The 19,599-nt window shown below is 43.0% G+C and overlaps 1 protein-coding gene across 1 annotated transcript in view; it reads left to right on the forward strand.

The window, feature by feature from the left end:
• LOC132830226 (multidrug and toxin extrusion protein 1-like) overlaps positions 1 to 19,599 on the forward strand; it is a 116,585-nt gene that overhangs the window by 92,269 nt on the left and 4,717 nt on the right. The window contains exon 15 of the mRNA XM_060847759.1: positions 13,513 to 13,607. Within this exon, the coding sequence (XP_060703742.1) occupies positions 13,513 to 13,607 (95 nt within the window). The remainder of the gene's footprint in view (positions 1 to 13,512; positions 13,608 to 19,599) is intronic.

Genomic DNA, 19,599 nt, shown 5'->3' on the forward strand with positions numbered 1-19,599 from the left:
TCTGATTGCGTCTCCTCAGCTATGTCAGTGCTGTGTGTTCCGGTCCCTTGAAAACCCCTACTCTGTGACACTCTGGTATCCCTTGAGACCTCCTCTTCCATCCAAAATCTTGGCCCTAACCTGCGCCCGCCCCAACCGCCAACCAATCCCAGTTTACAATCTCAAAGTCCGCCCCCAATCAATAAATTTCCCGCATTGCTCTCACTCCTCAACTAAAATGTCCATTATTTTCCTCTCACGATAAAAGTCACAATTGTTCTGCACCATGCACATGCAGAATTATGGGAACAAACCTCACAATCTTGTCCCTCCTGCGAATTAAGCTTTGGCTAGCTCGTTACAGCTTGGGCCATACTGAACCTGCTAAAAATAATCTGAGGTTAGGTTGAAGCACAAAGGGTTGGCTGAAATCCTGAAAGAATTACTAAATATCACTTTCTTTTCCTGCTCATTAATGATTGACATACTATCTGCCATTGTTTCCAATATTCTTTCTTAGGCAGCGTTTCTCTACCAGTTGGGGATCAGATACCTGCAGAATCAGGTAAAGTCACTGAAAGAAATAATTGAAAAAAAATTATTGCAGCATGATACACTTGGGAGCCGTCAGTTTCTCAATTAGATTACCTACAGTGTGGAAACAGGCCCTTACGCCCAACAAGTCCACACTGACCCACAACCCACCCATACCCCTTCACCTAACACTACGGGCAATTTAGCATGGCCAATTCACCTGACCTGCACATCTTTGTGACTGTGGGAGGAAACTGGAGCACCCAGAGGAAACCCACACAGACACGGGGAGAATGTGCAAACTCCATACAGACAGTCACCTGAGGCGGGAATTGAACCTGTATCTCTGGGACTGTGAGGCAGCAGTGCTAACCACTGTGCCACCGTGCCACCCAAGTTTCATATGAATTGAATTGAATTGAATTGAATTTACTGTCACATGTTCTGAGGTACAGTGAAAAGCTTTGTCTTGCGAGCAATTCAGCCAGATCACAGAGTTGAGTAACAGAGGTAAGTAAATAGTAGGTAAACAGTGGCAAACCTAAAACAAAAACAAAAAGACAGGTACAGGCGAATGTTAAGAGTTTGCGAGTCCATTCAGTATTCTAACAACAGGAGGGTAGAAACTGTTTTGAAACCGGCTGGTGCGGGCGTTCAGGCTTCTGTACCTTCTCCCCGATGGTAGAAGTTTTAGAAAAACGTTGCCAGGGTGGGGTGGGTCTTTGAGAATGCTGGGGGCCTTTCCTTGACAGTGGGCCTGGTAGATGGATTCTATAGATGGGAGGTTAGCCTTTGTGATTGTCCGGGCCAAGTTCACCACTTTCTGTAACCGTCTCCGATCTTGAATGGTAAAGTTGCCATACCAGGTAGTGATACATCCAGACAGAATGCTCTCGATGGCGCACCTATAAAAATTGGCAAGGGTATTCGCTGCCATGCCAAATCTCCTCAGCTGCCTGAGGAAGAAGAGATGTTGTTGGGCCTTTGTAACCAGTGTGTCCACATAAAGAGGGAGAGAGTGGATGTGACTCCATTAACCTCATTTACTTTCTGCTGCATGCACCACTTGTTCAGTGTATGCCACAGTCTGTAGACCATGGACCTGGCTTTTCAGTCTTCTCCAAACCAGAGAGGAATCACAAAATTGTGATGGTGCAGACGGAGGCCATTCGTCCATTGTGCCTGCACTGGCTCTTCAAATGAGCATCATTACCCAATGTGAACTACTCCTTGTGGCTAAGTAAATTAAACTAATTTCTCAATCCAAAGGGATCGAGTGGGATGATTTTTACATCCACTGCCTGGAGAGTAATCTGGACAGGTTTTTCGCTGATGGAGAAATTGTTCAATTTCCATGCCACTTATATCAAGGGCTTGAAATCAAGTGTTTTATACAATCTGTTTTGCCAGATTATCAGCCAAATTAGGTGAATGTTGAAATCACCTGCGTAAAGACCATGTTCTTTTATTTTTCTGTAATTTTGAATCTGGACCAAACTAGGAAAAGGGCTCTTTTTAAAATCAAAGACTCTGTATTATAAAGGTTACTAAGACTCATTGTAAGCATTGTTTACACTGATGCTTGTACAAGAATGTGAAGTTTAACTGTATTTTTATATAATCTGTAATTTTTTTATAACTAGGAATGGCAAGGCTTGATGGGACATTGATCAGAGAGGTTTAGGATATTGAATTCAAATCTCTTGCATTCTGGGGAAGCACAATGCTAGATGGAGTTCCCTAGAGCACAGAGAATTTACATTTGAACATTTCACTGCCAGGGTAGGCAAGGCATCTATGCCAACAAGCAACAATATTCCAGCAATGAACTTGAGGGAAATGGGATCCTCTTAGATCAGAGACACTTTGACCATACACAAGGGCATTGGGAGAGCAGTTGCATCCTGTCTGCCTTCTACCTTGGCACCATGTCATGCACCCTATTGGTTGATTGACGGACAATGCCAGGAATGACTCTATTGCTTTGTTCCCATCTCAGGGGATCATCATGCCTCAGGTTTTTGCTGGTTTTATCGCCAACATCTTCAATGCTGTCATCAATTACCTCTTGCTCTACGTGCTGACACTGGGGGTGTTGTAAGTAGCAATACACCAATCATATATTTGAATTTCAACACAGTCAAGTTAAACATGCACTGCTCAGTGACCCAGAATTTATTTGAAACAGTCTCTAACATACCAGCGTGTTTTCCAGGGGCTCGGCTGCTGCCAATGTTGCTTCTCAGTACTGTCAGCTTCTCCTCCTGTTCGGGTACATTCGATGGAAGAAGTTGCATGTTCAGACCTGGGGAGGTAGGTTTCAGGGAGGGTCACTTACACTTTGGGTCATGGTGCGAAACGGATGATGTCTAATTGGAACCTCATCATACACCCTAACGGAACATTTAGTGTTTACTCATGGTAAACCAAGAAGCTTAAACAATCAACATTTTTAAAAATGATTTTCTAAGTTAATAACACCATTGTTTTCTCTGCAGGTTGGTCCACTGACTGTCTGCAGGAGTGGGGCAACTTTATACGCCTGGCCATTCCCAGCCTGCTGATGATTTGTGGTGATTGGTGGGCATATAATATTGCAATATTCCTTGTAGGTAAATAAACAAACACGCTTTAAAAAAAGAATTCCTCTATTGTTATAAACAGGGGAGACAGTTTCCTGAAGAAGGGCTCATGCCCAAAATGTCGATTCTCCTGCTCCTTGGATGCTGCCTGACCTGCTGCGCTTTTCCCAGCAACACATTTTCAGCTCCGATCTCCAGCATCTGCAGACCTCACTTTCTCCCAGACAGTACACTTGTCAGTCAAAAATGGGTAAAGTAAAAAAAAATACACTCAAAGGAAACAAGGAGGGCCATTCTTATCTCTTGTGACCATGAGATTTACAGATCAATATGCAATGATTGAGAGAGAATTTCATCTGGGATGGGAGCGTAAAACAGTTGAGGGACAGTCGTAAAACCATCTTCCTGTAAGTGCTAATTGACAGCTCAGTCTGACACCCCCCCCCCCACACCCCCTCCCCCTCCCCCCCCCACCATCCCACCCACCCCACCACTACCATAAACCCAGAGGTCAGGGTTATGGGCCTTTTCAAAAGCAGTGACATCTAGAGTTGCTTGTCTAAGGCTGGAAAAGAATTCACTACAAAGTAACACAGTTAAAAATCACCCAACACCAGGTTATAGTCCAACAGGTTTATTTGGAATCACTAGCTTTCAGAGCACTGCTTTGTCATCAGGTGGTTGTGGAGCAGAATCAAGCAACACAGACTTTATAGCAACAGGATTGCACTGACATGGAATGTAATATTGAACAAATTTTGCTGTGTTGTGTGATTTTTAACTGTGTCCACTTCAGTCCAAAACAGGCACCTCCAAATCACAAAATAACACAACTGTTTCACAATTACTATTGCTTGGGATATCACCGTGCTAAATGAGACAGACTTTGAATGATCTGCCACTCAAAACAAGCCATCCCTGAGTTGTTAACAATCAAATTAATATAATAATTTAACCAGATACTAGTTAGGTTGCTACCTTCCCTGTTTATTTTGTGCAGCAGATGACAGAAGACAGTAGGATCCGCTTGATCCCCATAAGACCTGCCAGAGTACATCAGATTCATGACTCATACCTGTGCAGCATCTTTCATAACTTCTGAGTGTCTCAAAATGCTTAATTCTCATTGTAACTTACTTTTTAGTTTCCTCCCTTCCCCCCATTTCCTGTTACTTAAACCTCCTACAGCCCTATGAGTCTTGTTATCTCTACACTCCTCTCTATGTGATCTGTGTTCCACATATGAATTGCCTTCAGTTTACTTGCACCAAGATTTGTAATTCCTACTTTAAACCTCTCCCCCACTCTTCTCCCTTCAAGTTGCCTTTAAAAATGTCTTCTTTCACCATGTTTTCAGTATTCTGTGCTGAATCAATATTAATGGCATTGCTCTTGTTAAGACCTTGAGATAATTCACAATGAAAAATTAGCTTTTTTAAAATTTACATCATTTTTGTTTAAACGTTTCAGCCGCAGTAGGATAGGAAACATCAAACCAATTCCTTGTACACTTGGTTACTATTCAAAACTTTATTTGAGTGCACAACAACCTTTGAGTCAAAAAAGACACATCATATTGATGGGGTGGATGTTTGAGAGTCTTGTTCAGTTCCAATTATCATCAGTACAAAGAAGGAATTGAGACTTGGCATATGTTGTGAAGAGTTGTGTTTGTGTAGTTTGGCATTTTCAATTCTATTTTGTTGTGCACCACTTTGTTAATTGTTATATTTGAATAAACATGAACAGAGAGGAGCTTAGGAGTTCTGGGTTCTTCACGACAGTATTGAGGGATGGAAAGAATTGGCAGGGAAAGTTTGGAACCCCAATCATAGGGTGAAGAACTACCAGTATGAGATTTTTAATTGTCTTAATTTTAAGCCAACTCATCACCCTATTGTCAATTTCGCAAGTTATGATTGGATTATAGTGGAAAAAGCAATCACAAACAAGGTGGGACAAATGGCCTTCAGTCTGTGGTGTAACATTAGAAAATAGACAATAGACAATAGGTGCAGGAGTAGGCCATTCTGCCCTTCGAGCCTGCACCACCATTCAATATGATCATGGCTGATCATCCTTAATCAGTATCCTGTTCCTGCCTTATCTCCATAACCCTTGATTACACTATCCTTGAGAGCTCTATCCAACTCTTTCTTAAACGAATTCAGAGACTGGGCCTGCACTGCCCTCTGGGGCAGAGCATTCCACACAGCCACCACTCTCTGGGTGAAGAAGTTTCTCCTCATCTCTGTCCTAAATGGTCTACCCTGTATTTTTAAGCTGTGTCCTCTGGTTCGGTACTCACCCATCAGCGGAAACATGTTTCCTGCCTCCAGATGGTCCAATCCTTTAATAATCTTATACATCTCAATCAGATCCCCTCTCAGTCTTCTAAACTCAAAGGTATACAAGCTCAGTCGCTCCAATCTTTCAACATAAGATAGTCCTGCCACTCCAGGAATTGACCTCATGAACCTACGCTGCACTCCCTCAATAACATTCTCTGACTCTCTGCTCTCTTGATCCCTGACGATAGTCCTGCTCTGTAGCACAGCCCAGATGATCATCATATATTAAATGACGCTAATCCTGAATAAACTATGTTTTTATTCTAGAGCCAGTAGCAAAGAGTGAGCATTGATTCTATGCTTTGAGCTGTTGATCTAATGTGGGCTGTCACAAAAAATAACAATTTGGAGATCAAACACTGCTCCTCAGAAGCAGAGGAAATGGAGAATGCACCTGGAAACAGTGTATGGACTCTGATTCGTAGAGGTGTAGCTATGGAGAATGCACCAGTCTCCGTGACAAGGTGTCTACCAATCAGACTCCACTTAAAACCAACTAATAGCCTCTTTCATGCAGTATAAATGGTTGTTCCTCTTGAGGTTTGGCATTCTTGCAATAGTGTCCTGACGAATCTAAGATGCAAAGCTTTGATAGCATTTCTGGTTCTTAGCAACGATCAAGTGCCATGCATACAAAAACTATATTTTCATCTATTCACACAAAATTGCTTCAGTCAAGTTCAATCTCATATTTGTTGCTTTCCACAGGTATAATTAGTGAAGTTGAGCTTGGAGCCCAGACCATTATTTTACAGATAATGATGGTGATATATAAGGTAAGCATTAGAATTCTGCACAAGTACAGTATTTATATACCTAAGGCATTACTGATGGAATGATACCTAACTTAACACTGCAAGGAAATCTTCTCCTCTTTTCACTGCACACACAGAAAGGGAAAATTGAATTCTGTACAATCTGATCCATTACAGTTAAACTCACACTCATCTGAGCTGATAATCACACTGCACCTTCAATAGTACCTCTAATTACCACCATATTATTTGTTAAGTTGATAACTGTGCACATGAAGAAGAATTACAAAAAGGGAATCATAGAAGCAGAGCTGAAAATGTGTTGCTGGTTAAAGCGCAGCAGCATCAGGCTTGTGCCCGAAATGTCGAATTTCCTGTTCCTTGGATGCTGCCTGACCTGCTGTGCTTTAACCAGCAACACATTTTCAGCTCTGATCTCCAGCATCTGCAGTCCTCACTTTTTAATCATAGAAGCAGGCCTGTTACAACAGGTGATAATAGGTCATGGGTCCCTCTTCTTTAACCACTTTTGATCAGTCTCTACATATATGCTATAAATGTTTGTATGCTTTTGCATGTAGTTACCACATTTCAATTAAACTGACTGAATCAAATCAAAAATGAGGACAATTCCAAGGTTTTCATCAGTGAAAGAGAGTGGAATTTCATTAGCTATTACCTTAAAATAAACTTTCAGTTGAATTCTGAAAAGAGTTTTTGAAGTGGAAATATTAACTCTGTTTCTCTCTTCACAGATGCTTCCAGACGTGCTAAGTTTCTCCAGCATTCTCTGTTTTCACTTCTGATTTCCACGGTTGCTACATTTTGCTTTCCATCCAGTCTTTTCTTTTCTTGTTTCATTTTCCAAGACCGTTCTGAAATGAAAATTTGCTACGTTGGTGAAAGAGCACGTGACAAAATGTTTGGTCAAAAAATTATAGGTGTATGGGAGCATGGTGAAGGAGAAAGGAGATGTTTAGGTCAGTGAACTCTCGGGTTTAGCAGCTTCACAACCAGTATTGAGTGGTTTAAACTGGGTTAAGAGAAACAAGCCAGAATTGGAGGAGGATAGATTAGATTACTCACAGTATGGAAACAGGCCCTTCGGCCCAACAGGTCCACACCGACCCGCCGAAGCGCAACCCACCCATACCCCTACATTTACCCCTTACCTAACACTACGGGCAATTTAGCATGGCCAATTCACCTGACCTGCACATCTTTGGACTGTGGGAGGAAACCGGAGCACCCGGAGGAAACCCACGCAGACACGGGGAGAATGTGCAAACTCCACACAGTCAGTCGCCTGAGTCGGGAATTGAACCCAGGTCTCAGGCGCTGTGAGGCAGCAGTGCTAACTACTGTGCCACCGTGCCACCCTATCTTAGAGGGTGTTAGAAATGGAAGAGGTTACAGAGATGTGGACGGACAAAGCTGCAAAGGGATTGTATTCAGTATCAGAAGCTTGTTGGTACATATGGAAGAGGCAAAGATGGGAATCACAATAATTCAGAACAGAAACTCTGATGGATTTTATTTCTTCAAGAATCCCAAGGGGTGATGAACAGGTTGGGGATGAGGCTGGGTTAGTTGGGAGAATATGAGGACTGCAGATGCCGGAGATCAGAGTCGAGTGTGTGATGCTGGAAAAGCACAGCAGGTCAGGCAGCATCCAAAGAGCGGGAGAATTGACGTTTCAAACAAAAGCCCTTCATCAGGATTCATTGTGCTTTTCCAGCACCGCATACTTGACTGGGTTAGGTGGGACCAAGGAGGGATTCTCAACTTCCTGATCGTTTTGGACATATATCCACACTAGGTACACTGATGGATCCATTATTTTCAGGAACAAAACAAATCAGGGTTAAGTTTAGAGAATATTATTATTGAGCTGGAGAGGATTCAGAAGAGATTTACCAGGATGCTGCCTGAACTGGATGGTTTGGGTTATAAGGAGAGGCTGGATAGACTGGGACTTTTTTCACTGGAGTGTAGGAGGTTGAGGGGTGACCTTATAGAGGTTTATAAGATGAGAGGTGTGGATACAGTGAATGGCAGGTGTCTTTTCCCCAGGGTGGGGGTTATCAAGACTAGAGGGCATATTCATAACGTGAGAGGAGAAAGATTTTAAAAACACGTGAGATGCAGTTTGTTTAAACAGAGAATGGTTCATGTGTGGAATCAACTTCCAGAGGAAGTGGATGCAGGTTTCAACGTTTAAACGACATTTGGACAGGTGCATGAATAAGAAAAATTTGAAAGGATATGGGCCAAGTGCAGGCAGGTGGGAGTTGTTTAGTTTGGGATTAGGGTTGGCATGGACTGGTTGGACCGTTTCTGTGCTGCATGGCTCCATGACTCTAATAAGTTCAAGGTAATTGTTTATGCTGTTCCTCCTACAGATTCCTCTGGGATACAGTATGGCGACAACTGTTTCTGTAGGGAATGCGCTTGGTGCTGGTAATCCACAGCAGGCTGTCAACTCTGCTAAAGTTGCTGTATGTTGCATTGGTGAGTCCAATTGTTTAAACAGAGTGACTAAAGTTAGTTACTCAAACAATGTAATCCTTACAATTAATGTTTCCTCCTTGGAGGGGGGGTTCGGCTCCTCACTGACAAACAGCTGCTTGGATATTAGCATCCTTCACAACCTTCTCCATTTGATCATACTTTATTTAGGAACCTCAAATATTATTTTTGACAGGCTGTTTGACTGTAGGAGTCATCACAACTGAGCTTGATTCTGTCCGTGTTTTGATTCTGTCCATACATGGTATTTAATGTAAGACATTTCCACTTGGCTTTTCAAAAGCAAAGTGCTTGGGGTGTGTGGATCCCAGAAATGCCTTGACACTCCTCTTGGTATTTGTCCAGGGCAGATGTTGATAATTGATTTCCTTTCTGCAGTTCTCTGTGGAATCCGAATCCACATCCCCAGTGATGTTTGGCAGGAATTCCAGATTCTGACTCGGTGACAATAATGAAATGATGATATCTGTTCACAGCAGGAGCATGTGTGAACTGAATGGCTAAGGTATACCCTTGAGTTTAGAAGACTGAGAGGGGATATGATTGAGACATATAAGATTATGAAAGGGTTGGACACTCTGGCAGCAGGAAACATGTTTCCGCTGATGGGTGAGTGCCGAACCAGAGGACACAGCTTTAAAATACGGGGTAGGCCATTTAGGACAGAGATGAGGAGAAACTTCTTCACCCAGAGAGTGGTGGCTGTGTGGAATGCTCTGCCCCAGAGGGCAGTGGAGGCCCAGTCTCTGGATTCGTTTAAGAAAGAGTTGGATAGAGCTCTCAAAGGTAGTGGAATCAAGGGTTATGGAGATAAGGCAGGAAGCGGATACTGATTAGGAATGATCAGCCATGATCATATTGAATGGCGGTGCAGGCTCGAAGGGTTGAATGGCCTACTCCTGCACCTATTGTCTGTTGTCAGTAATCATGGGATGCTTTTCTCTATTCTGATCAACCTGTTCAGATATGTTATGACAAATCTCCATGTCCGGGACTTAAACCCAGACCTTTTGATCCAGGGGTAGGCATACTATCACTATTCCACAGTCTCCTAATTGAGGCTTCTTCGAAAAGTCCAGAGTTACCTCCATTTTGAGGCGCCCTCAGAGTTGCTTACCTGTTCCAAAGTGCCGACCTCATGTTAGAGCTGCTGAAGATTCTGCCCTGCCAGCCCTCAGACCGTGTCCGCAGCATCTAAACTGCCCAATCCTTTTGGGATAAGACAGTGAGCTTGGCAGTGGTCAATGTGCAGCAGTGTCTGGGGAAGTGCAATGCTGGTCCTGATGCTGGCCAGTACAGGCTCCAGGTCTCATCACCGGGGCTCTGAATCAACTGCAAGATCAGACCCTGTTCCTCTCTGCACCGAGGCTGCCTGACCTCCTGTCTTTATTGTATCGTCGACGGGTAGGATGATCCCACATTTGGTACCTGATCAATGCTGAGTTAGCTGAGATGCCCGGCAATGTTCTAGGATTGGCCTCAAGCATCTGCAATTACAGAAGGGAAAATTGGCCAAGGAACCAGCTCAGTTGGATAGAATAGACAATTAGGACATAGAAACATACAAACCAGGAGCAGGAGGAGGCCATTCAGCCCTTCAAGCTTGCTCTGTCATTCCATATGATCATGGCTGACCATCCAACTCAGTTCCCATTTCTCTCTTTCTCCCCATATCCTTTAGTCCAGAGAGAACAAATAGACCTTCTTGAGAGTCAGATAGGTTGATGCTCACTGGCTAAGATGGACAGGGGAGAAATCTCTGTATTAATTTAGAGGTAAGATGTGGGAAGGGATAGGATCCAGTCAGGGAGTCTAGACCCAGCAAGCAGAGTAGAGATAGGAGGTCGCATGTTGGAAAAAAAATGAGGATTAGTGGAAATAGTGAACTGAAATTTCCAATGTTTTAAAAAATCGTGTGCTTCATTAGACTACGCAATGAGGATTTCTCACATTTGCTCTTGTTATCACAGGGTGCATCACCTTAGCACTGGGTCTGATCCTTACAGCAACCAAGGATATGATTGGCTATGTCTTCGTCAATGACACGTTAGTAAAACAAAATGACTTTTCCAAGTTAAAAATGAATAAATGCTCCTTTGCAAATTAGATATGGAATCACGTGAAAGCTCTCTGTTATCCCTCTTTTCATTTTCCAGAGAAATGGTTCATTTAGTTGCAGATGTAATTCCCTTAATTGCTGTCCGTCAGCTGCTTGATGCTGTGGTGGTAAGTATTTCTTTGCTGTCAGACAGTTTAAATCTGATATCTTTGTTACTACTTGTTAGTTTTAAATGCTATCACTATTATTTAAAATTAATCATCAATAAATCTTACTCACATCTATTGGGTTATCTGCGTCAAAGGCCACTCTTCCAGTTTCCATAGCTACAGGTGAGATTCTGTCCTTTATAGAACTTTACAGAAAATAAAAAATTGTGAACAAGCTGTTGGGATGGAATTGGTCAACTTAACCACCATCATCTCTTACCTTGGAAGTATGGGGGGCATGGCCAGATCTTTTGCTGAAAATGTGTTGCTGGAAAAGCACAGCAGGTCAGGCAGTATCCAAGGAGCAGGAGAATTGACGTTTCGGGCATGAGCCCTTCTTCAGGAATGGACAGATCTTTTCCCTGGGCTGGGGGAGTCCAGAACTAGAGGGTGTAGGTTTAGGTGAGAGGGGAAGGAAATAAAAGGGACCTAAGGGGCAATTTGTTTTCACACAGAGGATGGTACGTATATGGAACGAGCTGCCTGAGGAAGTGGTGGAGACTGGCACAATTACAACCGTTAAAAGGCATCTGGATGGGTATATGAATAGGAAGGGTTTAGAGGGATATGGGCCAAGTGCTGGCAAATGGGACTAGATTGGGTTAGAATGTCTGTTTGGCATGGACAAGTTGGACCAAAGGGTCTATTCCTGTGGTGTACATCTCCATGAGTGTATATTAATTTTCTGTTTCATATTCAACCTGCTTTTATTTTTAATTGGCTTTCTCTTTCCCTTCAGATTTTATTAAAGTTGATCAGAACTGTTCAAAACAATGGAGCCTGCAACAGTTCAAAATTGTGTCAGGAGAATTTAATCCTACAGTGTGGAAAGGGGCCATTTCCCATCAAGTCTGCACTGACCTTCCGAAGAGCAACCCATCCCACCCAGAACCCCACATATTCCATGGCCAATCCACCTAACCTACACATATTTGGACTGTGGGAGGAAACAAGTGGAAATCCACACAGACATGTGGAGAATGTGCAAACTCCACACAGACAATTGCCCGAGGCTGGAATTGAACCCATGTTTCTGGTGTTGTGAAGTAGCAGTGCGAGCCACCATGCCACCTTCAAAGACTTCCTTCATTGCATTGGCTGTTATTCCAATGCAATGAGAGAGTCAACAGCCATGTAGGTTTGATTAATCAGCACAGGAAGAGGCCATTCAGCCCCTCAAACTTGCCCCTTCAGTCAATCAGCTCCTGGCTCATCTCTATCTGAAAACCCAATTTGCTACTATTCTTCCATTAACCTTGATACCTTTGATACAATCAAAATTCATTGGTTAACATCTTGAAAGCTCTCATTCTCTCCCAGTGACGACAGCCCTTTGCAGGAGATTTGGTCAATGCACATCCTTTGATTCTGCCGCAACAATGACAAGAAAATGAGTTTAGCACATGAGAAATTCCTAAGATAACATCATTGAATTGTTCTGAATTATTTGAGGACATGTTAAGTCATCAGATTATTATTCTTTTCTGCAAGATGTTGCATTAATGTGTTCTGTTTGTCCATTTGGCAGTGTGTAAGTAGTGGCATATTAGCAGGAGCTGGAAAGCAAAAAGTTGGTGCAATCGGTAACCTAATTGGATACTACTTTTTTGGGCTTCCTGTTGGAATCTCTCTCATGTTTGCTGCAAAACTTTCTGTGTTTGGTAAGAATTTTTTAAATTGTCTTTAGTAGCAATTGGTACTCAGCACTCACACCCCACAAAGTATTGAGGATGTTGCTCCAATTTAAGATGAGTGTTTGGAATTGGTTGGAAGTGAGCCCTCTGTGGCACAACATGAGTCATAGAACATAGAACGTAAAAAAATACAGCGCAGTACAGGCCCTTTGGCCCTTGATGTTGTGCCGATCCAAGCCCACCTAACCTACACTAGCCCACTATCCTCCATATGCCTATCCAATGCCCGTTTAAATGCCCATAAATGCCCATATCTAAACCCCTAATCCATTCGGCCCTGTGTGATTCTGGTGCCAATGTCCATCAATACTCACTCGTTACCAGTAGATACGGTACTGTGGCCATTCTCTATCTGTGACCAAAGATGCTGGAATATTGGCTGGAGATTGAGCTTCAAGCAGATATGAGACAAGGTCTCACTCAACATCTGCACACCTACTTATGTTAGATTGTATTCAGGAGTGGGATCCCTGGCTGAATACTTCATGTAGGAGAAAGAGAGGACTGTAGATGCTGGAGATCAAAGTCGAGGTTGTGGTGCTGGAAAAGGTACTGATTTCTCATGAAGGGCTTATGCCCGAAACGTCGATGCTCCTGCTCCTTGGATGCTGCCTGACCTGCTGTGCTTTTCCAGCACCACACTCTCAACCCTGAATTCCTCACGTTTCTAATCCAGGGGTGCTGAGGCCAAATGTGGACAAGTAGCGGCCATGACACCAACCATTTTATAATGTGGAAAGAATTTCAGAAAGGGACAGAAGTGGAAGGAACACTTGACAGCATTGTCTCCACACTGACTGCACCATTGCTATTCTTGCAGGTATCTGGTCTGGAATGCTTGTCTGTGTGGTTGTACAAGCAACTTTCTTTCTGACAGTGATTTACAGAATGAACTGGAATGAAGCATCCAATGAGGTAAGAGCAGTAACAGAGATCATTTATTAAAGCAATTCCTTCTGTAACTTCTTCTTTTAGCCCACCCTCTTTTCTCCCTGTGATGCTGGAAAAACACAGCAGGCCAGGCAGCATCCGAAGAGCAGGAGAATCGACGTTTCGGGCATAAGCCCTTCTTCAGGATTTCCTGCAGGTGTAACATCTGCCCATTTACTTCCTCCCTCCTCACTATCCAAGGTCCCAGATGCACCTTCCAAGTGAAGCAGTGATTTACCTGCCCTTCACTCCACCTATCCTACTGCATTCGCTGCTCACAATGAGGTGTCCTCTGCTTCGGAGAGATGATCCTCAGACTGGGTGACTACTTTGTGGAACACCCAGGTTCTGCTCAGGTTCCTGTTGCCTGTCACTTCAACACTGCAGCCTGTTCCCTGGCCAACGTCTCTGTCTCAGGCTTGCTACAGTGCTCCAGTGAAGGTCAGCATCTTAATGTCCACTTGGGGATCCTGCAGCCTTCAGGACTCAATATTGAGTTCAATCATTTTGGAATCTTAACACCTTTCTCTATGGCTGTTGGCAACCCCCCACATTCCCAGCCCTGTCATGACATGGTCCCCATTGTCCTACAAACCAGGGTTTGTGGAATGGAAAAGCTAAGGGCCCTTACTTTTCCGAACAGCTATTCCAGCTTTAATCTCCACAAAGGTTGTTAAATATTCTCTTGTGGCTGTGAGTTTGGAAGGCCCTAACCAACTACAGTTACTGATCGAGACGGAGGGACACAGGAGGCTGCTGACCTTCATATCCAGGATCAAAGAAAAGGTAAAATGAAACTTTCTTTTGTGGGGGGAGGGTGTGGAGAAGAGGATAGGAAAACCCATGACTGTAAATCCTCTGTTTCAAAGCTTTTGGAACAGTTGGGGAGATTAGAGTTTTGGGGGAATGGGGAATTAAATCGGAACCATGGATATAAAATGAAACAAAACTAATATTAACAAAAGCATAACTTTCCATATCATTCAACAACAAAAGACAAGGTAATTGAAGGACATTGCTGGTTGCTGACTTCTGCCAGTTTTCCTTGCTGTTTCTCATTCACCCAGAGTCTTCACCGTGCCTGAACAATGGACAATGTGCATTAAATGATTTAGGGCCGCTGTTTGTTGTGTGGAATGCATTATTGCTTTAATGTGATGTTTAAAGAAAGGACTCCTATGTAGCATTCTTCAAAATATCAGCACGTTTCAAAGCTCTTTACACCCAATTAATGATATTAGATTTGAAGGCACTGAGGTAGATTTTCAATTTGCCAGCCAAGTTTAAAACTGGTTTTATAGACCAACTCCCAATTCCAAGAAGTGCCCAGGTATCATTTCTATTCACCGCCAATTCACAAAGTCAGTGCTGCAGCTATGGAAAGCTAAATATTCATGCATGCACCTGTTTGAGGTACTTAGTATTTGCAATCTGTTGAAGGGTTTAGAGGGATATGGACCAAGTGCTGGCAAACGGGACATCATTAGCTTAGGATATCTGGTGGGCATGGACAAGTTGGACCAAAAGGTCTGTTCCCGTGCTGTACATCTCTTTGACTCTTTGACTCTAAGTGCTGAGGATTAGCCATAATAAGTCAGCGTTGTGGGACAACCATTGTCACCTAGACAGTAGCAGTACAAGTTGGGAGAGATAGAGTGACAAATCTCCGGGAAATTCACAATAATGTGCAAAAACCTGTAGAACTAGGTGAGTACCCAGGAAGAGAATGGCGATAAAATATCAGTCAAAGTGAAAATAGAATGGCTAATGATAGGGTCAGGATTGATGTGTAGGACTTACTGGAATGGTTTGGCATGCCCAGAATGAAGCCAAAAGAGCAGCTTTCACTCCTACAGTGAGAGAGTAGAGACTTCAATGAGTGTAGGAAAGGTGAATAGAATAAATAAGAGATAAGGAAGAGACATTTCTGTCAGGAGGAACTCTATTTCTCCAGTGGTGTGGTAGTTATGTTAAAGAATACAGGGTCTAATCAAACTCTTTTGCTGGAGGAAGACATAACTTTTCTTTCAGAAATTGCACTGAAAGCACAAGATTTACTAAACAGAAGTAGCAGCAAGTATATTCCTATTTTTTTGTACAAAATGCATGAACAATGTGACTTATTGTCAGGAAAGATGACAATGGGAGTTATCCAGAGATGGCAGTGATGGATTCCCAGGGAATGATCTGGTAGGAGACCAAAAAAAACTATAACTTCATCCATACTCATCGGAAGCCAGAGTCAGGTGAAAGAGGTGGAATGGTTACAGGAAAACATTCCCGGTATTTTTCCTTTGTGCATAGTGACCAGTGCAAAGGTTAAGGAAAGTAATGAGTGAAAGTAATACCCCAAGCAGGCATTAGGGGCATCAAAAGTTTTCTTGGAAGTTGTGAATAGTGCAACAGAAATGTTTAGTAAGCCCTTTTGAATTGAAGCCCTCCAGCAGATATGGAATTAAACAAATCCCCAGGAAATTCACAACAATATGCAAAAACCTGTCGAACTGGGTAAGTACCCAGGAAGAGAATCAGTCCACACTGAAACTGAGGCAGGGGAGATCTGGAGGATTATTATTTTTAAGGTGGAGTTTTGAAGTGGATGTGGAGATCACCTCATGAACCTGCAGTATCCATCGGATCATAGGAATAAATTATAAAAATACAGAAATGACAATGTCAGAATAACAGCCCTTCCAACCCAGGCCACGCCCGCACCCAGCCTCCAGTCTCCTCTGGGTCTTGACTCCCGACTGTGACACCTCAAGGCTCTTCAGGCCAGGAGACTGCTCTAGTACCATCTTGAGACCGAAGGCCACGCTGAGGCCACGCCAGACTGCCGAGAGACTGCCACGCGTTGCAGCGTCTATCCTGCTGTTGGATTTGCGGAGGCATCACTGGTGATATTTCTCAACTCTCTGCTGCATGTCTCTGTCGTCCACATCTCTGATGCAAGGTTTGAAGACGAGCCATGCCAGACTCTAAGTGCTAACTCTGTTTCTCATTCCTCACTTGCTGAGTTCCTCCAGCATTCTGTGTGTTTGCCTCCAGTACATGCACTGCTATCCTGTAGACGATGAGTTTGGTGATGGGTTTTGAGGTCTTTGTCATTAAACACTGTGTTCCTCAGTCAGCTGAAGACTGTATTGGCCAATGGGGACAAAGGTGAATTTCATTGTCCATAGCTGCCTTAATCAAGAGAAAGCTCCAAATGCAATGGCAATTGATTGACATTGTCCAGTGGCTTCTGTGAATCTTAATAGTTGGAGGACAGTTTTGTGTGATGGGAAATGTCTGCAGACAACCGTTTGCTTTCAAATGTTTGACCTATGTACCCCCCGACCTCTCTCTTTCTATGCAGGTTGGATGCTATAACTATCTCTCCCCCACACAGAACTTCCATGTCTTTTTGGAACAAGAAGGTTTTAATTCTGTTTCTGATTTTCAAGAGATCTACTGTTCTTATTTCAAATGACCCCATGTTATTTTAATGTACAAGATGCCTCTGTGAATGCATTGATACTAGTTTGGATGTCAGTCTCTTGAGTGTATACATAGACCAACTCGCCCACACAATGGATCTATGGTGGATCTGCTGGTGAGGATCACACCTTGCATGCTATCATGTACCAGGCAGAGGATGGTGATGAACAGGCAGCTACATTTCAGATGGACAGTCCTATGTCCCTCCTAGTTGATCGAGTCAAAGACCTGTACGAGATCAAAACATGTCATGCATGGAGATTGTTTCTGCTCTCTATTCTTGTTGAGGGCTGAGGCACAGTTGAGGAGATCCTCAAAGTGCTCCTTCCAATGAGCGCTAACTGACTTTCCGTCCTTGATGAGTGCCCCTTCATTTTTAGCTCAGTCAGGTAGGTCCTTGGGGGATTGGGTGACACTTGTATTAAACAATTTGCATATATTGTTGGCAAGTTCCTAGTTTTCCTGTACTCTTTCTAGCCAGGACCTGCTCTTTAGGTCATGTGTTCTTTTACTAGACCTTGGCCTGTCGACCTCTTCTCTTTCCCTCTAGGTCTGGTGCTGTTTCCAGATCAGGAAGGCCTCACCCTTTGTGGTTTAGTGCTCCTGCACCTCCTAGTAATTCTCACCATACTGGATTCTTTGGGTTTCTCTACCAGCAATAACTGGATTGATGAGTCAGCAATTTGACACGGCTGTGTCAAGATTTACAAAAAAAAAATGATTGAACCTCAAACCACTGCATTATGGGAGTGCAAGTGCCCAGTAGGTCACTTGTTACAGAGGGCACAGAGTCCATCCTTCACCCGGTGTCCAGTGTAAGTGAACACCAGTCAGCAGCAATATTAAAGAGTCACTCATTCACAAAAACTTTGATAGAAGTTCTGAGAATCAAAATAATTAACTGCTGATGATTCATATACAGAAATCTTGCCAAAGCATCGATTCAATGCTCACACTTTTTACGTCTACCTGGAGGGTCTAGCTCCTGTCCGAGATACAGGTATCTGGGTGTCAGCATCCTCCATTACCTTCCGAATTGGTCCTTCTTTGTTTATGAGCCAAGACAGTAATCGGTGTGAGATATTTGATTGCAGGATTTATCATAGCTGAGCCCAATCTGCCCTTACCTCATGCTTACACACTAGACATTTCCACGAAGGACTTAAACCAGTCTACTAGTTCCAGGATTGTAATATCACAGTCGATGTTAAATTCATCCTCCTAGGAAAGTGTTGGGGCTACCACAGCAGTGGCACCCTTCCACAATGGTGTTCAACAAGAAATGCAGGATTCTGACCCCAGTAACCATGACAACAATCCTTGTACAGTACTCATGTCAAAATCCTTTTCTCTAACACCTAAATTAGTTTAAGGTAGCTATAACTTTAACCCCTAGACTGGAGCATACGTATGTGTGTGTGTGTTTGTGTCTGTGTGTGTTGTCTGCGTGTGTGTGTGTCTGTGTGTATGTGTGTGTGTGTGCCTGTGTGTGTATGTGTGTGTATATGTGAGCGTGTGTGTCTCTCTGTTTGTTTGTATGTGTCTGTGTCTGTGTATGTGTGTATGTGGATCTGCGTCCGTGTCTGTGTGTGTGTCTGTGTGTGTGTGCCCATGGAAGGACATTGCAGAACTGCCTAAAACAAATTGAAAAAAAGAATTCTCTCTAAGCTATGGGTATATTCCTTAAGCTTAAAATAAACCTCCAGAAATTTCTAACACAAACCTTGAGTATAATTGTGCACCTTACTGGGTCACAAAATCCTAAAATAAACATAAACCCTTTTGGCTGCCAAGATAGACCTCACAAAGAAACTACAAATTTCAAGACAAGTTGGGGGAACAGTATCAGTTAGAACCCTCACTGATTTTTGAAATATTTATTTTTATTCTTTTTATCAATTTTGGTTTGGAATTGTCAATTGGGAATTGTGAGCGAAGGATGACCTTTGAATGTTGTGAAACAACTTGTGGTAAAAGGAAAAGGACAGACCAAACAAGTTTCTGTTTGTTTGTGAGGCCAGGCCTGGAGGTTAATTGCAGACTGATGGTTGATCAAAAGGATTCTTACAGCTGAAGCAACCTGGAAATAGCATTGTGTTTAAACAGAGAGAGAAGTTGGCTTTTAATGAGGCTAGTACCTGGGAACTGGTTCTGGCAAGTCTGGAAGAGATTCTATGTTCAAGCAGATAACAGATATTGAATGGTAATTGGGGGCTCATAAAATGATGTTTAATGTATCAGGGTGAAAGCAGAGTTGGCGTTGTGTGTATGAGTTGTGTTTTCTGGAGGAGATGATGACAACACAACAGGAAGATTTCCCACATCAACTTTTGAAAGCCTGAAGATTTCAAAGCTGAGTTAGAAGTATTACTACCTTTACCTGAGTAACCTGAGAAGGTGACACTGATTCACAATTCAAGGAAGGTAATCAAGGAGTCTGTATCTGTGACTGTGAAACAATGTAACTTGAACGCCATTTAAGCAATCTGACCAGTTT

The sequence above is a fragment of the Hemiscyllium ocellatum genome, chromosome 31 (assembly GCF_020745735.1).
Source record: "Hemiscyllium ocellatum isolate sHemOce1 chromosome 31, sHemOce1.pat.X.cur, whole genome shotgun sequence".
Taxonomy (NCBI): domain Eukaryota; kingdom Metazoa; phylum Chordata; class Chondrichthyes; order Orectolobiformes; family Hemiscylliidae; genus Hemiscyllium; species Hemiscyllium ocellatum.